Here is a 3,103-nt window from a genome sequence, read left to right as displayed (position 1 = left end):
CTTAGGCACGGTGTATAATGAGCTCAAGCTACCAACAAATAGAGCTATGCAGCCAACCTTGGCAAATGGTCCAAGCCTGTCAACCCTACAAATAAAATAATCCGAAGTTGAGTACATTTAGTTTTTTTTTTTCGTTAGATAAAAATTAGATTTTTAATATATTTTTAAAAAATGATAAGATATATGATTGAAAAGTTAATAAAAGTTGTAAATTTTATAAATTTTGTACTCAAAAATGTTTTTGAGATTGGGGTCAAATAGGGCTTTGGTGAGCGTTAGATGTTTTTAAGCTAAAAAGAGTTATAGAGTCTGTTTGAGAGTGATTTTGAGAATTGATTTTTTGATCGTTAGGAGAAAAGTGGGGTCTACCTGTGAGAGAAGAAGTCAAATATGACGGCTGGAATAGTGAAATAACGGTCAAAAAATCAATTTTTTGCTTTTTTTTTTTTTTCTAATGACAAACGACTCGTTTTACAATTGCATAGTTGAAGCATATACACCTAATTTGTCCAGTCCTTCTGACTGACAAATGGGATATTGACATCGAATTGTCATTTTCGCGCATCATTCCTCCGGCAAAAAATAAAAAATAAATAAATAAATAGATTCAATAATCAATGAAAATGTCGAAATGCATACCGTAAGCGATCTTTTATTACACGTTTATGAGTGTTATCGACCCGTAGTTTGAATTTTTTGTGGTTACTTAGCCCCCATTTGGTTCCTATTATTTGATATTATAATTTTTGAAATAATATTTTGTTTGGAAAATGTGGTTAAAAAAGAATATTTTTTTTTTCATTTACGTATAATATTATTTTATTGAAGAATGTGTAATAGATACGAAGAGAAATGGAAAAAAAAAATTATTAAAATTTTAAAGGATGAGAGATTATACTTTTGCGCCACGAAGGTTTCATTTATACTCTTTGAATTAGTGAGAGAGAGGAAAAACGACGGTTTTTCGATTTTTTTTTCTTCCAATTCTCATTAATGGCGGAGGAACCAGCGAATTTCACACCCGACCCGAATCAGAACTCATTCGAAGCTACAATCGAATCTGGCGACGATTTCGGAGCCACCGAGTCCACTTGCAACAATAACAATAACAATGCCGGAAGTTCCTTGGTAAATTCCGATGGTGACTTCGAGAAGTCGTTGGAATACGCGGATGAGTTGATGGTTCGAGGCTCAAAAGCCGCTCAGGAGCGTGATTATGCTGAAGCCACAGAGCGCTACAGCCGTGCTTTGGAAATCAGGTTAAGGTTTTTCATTTGTTAGGCATTTTGTGATTTTCTTTTATTTTTAGGTATTTGGAAGTAAAATTAGTTTTTTCTATTACAGCAGTTTGTTTGATTTTAGTGTAAAATTATTTTTGCAAACCGGTGTTTGGAATTGGGGCAAGGATAGGGTTTAGTTATCTGCGATGCTTTTGGATTATTACGGAAATATAACTGACTTTACAATAATTTTGGTTAACTAATTAGCTTGACAAGCCTTGTTCTTACGCATTTTTAATCTTTATAATTCCATTTTTTGTCTTCTTCCTTTTTGGGGATTCAGAAATATGTGTATGCTTTCTTAGTTTTAGTTTTGTAGCAATTTGTTTGATTTAGCTTAAATTTTCTGCTAGCAAACCAGTGCCGGAAGCTTGGGGGCAAAAGTAGAGTTTTAATAATGTGAAATGCTTTTAGTTTATTGTGAAATTATAATTGGCTAGAAATTTTTTTGGCGTAGTAATTAGCTCCACTAGAATTGTTTATTGAATTTGGATGTGCTATTATAATCTTCTTACTTCTGTTTTTTTGCATTCTTGCTTTTTTGGGAATTCAAAATGGTATAGTGCATGTTTTATGCAATAATTGTACTAGCAATGTCTGCCCATTAAATAATTACTTTGCCAAAAAATGTTTAGATAATTTTCTATGAGATAAGTCCCACATTATAATGCCACAATTTTCTGAAGAATGATTATGGTCTTAAGGTTGTTTTACATATAATTGGTTGTGAACATGTTGTTCACTGTTATATAATCAACTCCATTATGCTGATCTTGTTTGTTTTCCGAATTATGCACTTAACACACACCCTGACTTCAATTTCTGGTGTTGAGAAATGACAACCTACAATGCAAGGGAGTAAACTGATAATTTTAAGAAGAAAGATAGAGAAAAAACTGTAACACATTTAAGAAATGGAAGCCTTATACATCACTGAAATTAGAAGATATCTCGGTATATTCTCTCCTATTTTCTTTTATCTCGTGTCCATGGCAAGTTAACTGGAAAGAAGCAACCCTAGCTCTTCATAAGAGCATCAATGCATTCCACTTTTTATTGCATTGAAATTACACTCTGATGTGAAAATTGGTTGCAACGTCAAATTTCTTTTAGGGTTGCTCATTATGGTGAACTTGCACCTGAATGTATCCAATCTTACTATAAATATGGATGTGCCCTGCTGTACAAAGCTCAAGAAGAAGCTGATCCATTAGCTGCAATGCCCAAAAAAGATGGTGTATCCCATGAAGATTGCAGTGTAGATGGATCTGTCAAGAGTACTATAAATGGTGAATCTTCTGCTGCCTCGGTTTCCAATAATGATGACCAAGGTGGAAGCTCAAATAATTTGGATGAAGCTGCAGATAATGGTTAGTATTTGCTTTTACTGAGTTCCATGGTAATTCAGATGATGACTTCTGTAAATGTTTCTAATTTGTAATTATCTACCATCAATGTTACTGGTTATCCTATGGATGGGCAATAGATATGCTTTGATCGATAGTATTTATAAGATGACTTGTATATGTCATTGGTTTTCTTTAAGAATAGTGAGAAGTGAAATTGCCGCATGTTTTCTTTATGAATAGTGATACATGCTGTGGTATCTACTGATCTATATTTTGGTATTAACTATTACTGCCAGTTATAGTAAAAGAAGTCATCATATATATCATTAACTTGGATAGGACTTCTTCTATCTGCTATATTTCCCGAGAGGATTATTTTCTGAGACAACTGTATTCCCCATGCTCCCTGGGTTGATTTTTCTTTTCTTTTAATTGTGGTGGTGGTGGGAGGGGGGGGGGGGGGGGGGGGGAGGG

The 3,103-nt window shown here is 33.8% G+C and overlaps 1 protein-coding gene across 1 annotated transcript; it reads left to right on the top strand.

The window, feature by feature from the left end:
• Positions 1-884: 884 nt before the first annotated feature.
• On the top strand, positions 885-3,037 carry LOC111379802. Its single transcript, XM_023003240.1, has 2 exons — positions 885-1,259; positions 2,394-3,037. Exons 1-2 carry the CDS (start codon positions 994-996, stop codon positions 2,653-2,655), a joined length of 528 nt encoding a protein of 175 aa, XP_022859008.1. The 5' UTR covers positions 885-993; the 3' UTR covers positions 2,656-3,037.
• Positions 3,038-3,103: the final 66 nt, after the last annotated feature.

This window comes from Olea europaea, unplaced genomic scaffold, assembly GCF_002742605.1.
Source record: "Olea europaea var. sylvestris unplaced genomic scaffold, O_europaea_v1 scaffold2037, whole genome shotgun sequence".
Classification (NCBI taxonomy): domain Eukaryota; kingdom Viridiplantae; phylum Streptophyta; class Magnoliopsida; order Lamiales; family Oleaceae; genus Olea; species Olea europaea.
The sequence above is the reverse complement of the archived record's forward strand: the minus strand, read 5'-3'. Positions and strand labels throughout refer to the sequence as shown.

Bases quoted from the DNA above. Each gene is read 5' to 3' on its own strand.
- LOC111379802 (XM_023003240.1), top strand. From the start codon at position 994: ATGGCGGAGGAACCAGCGAATTTCACACCCGACCCGAATCAGAACTCA. The intron at 1,260-2,393 runs GTTAAGGTTTTT...AATTTCTTTTAG, and splicing joins AGCCGTGCTTTGGAAATCAG to GGTTGCTCATTATGGTGAAC.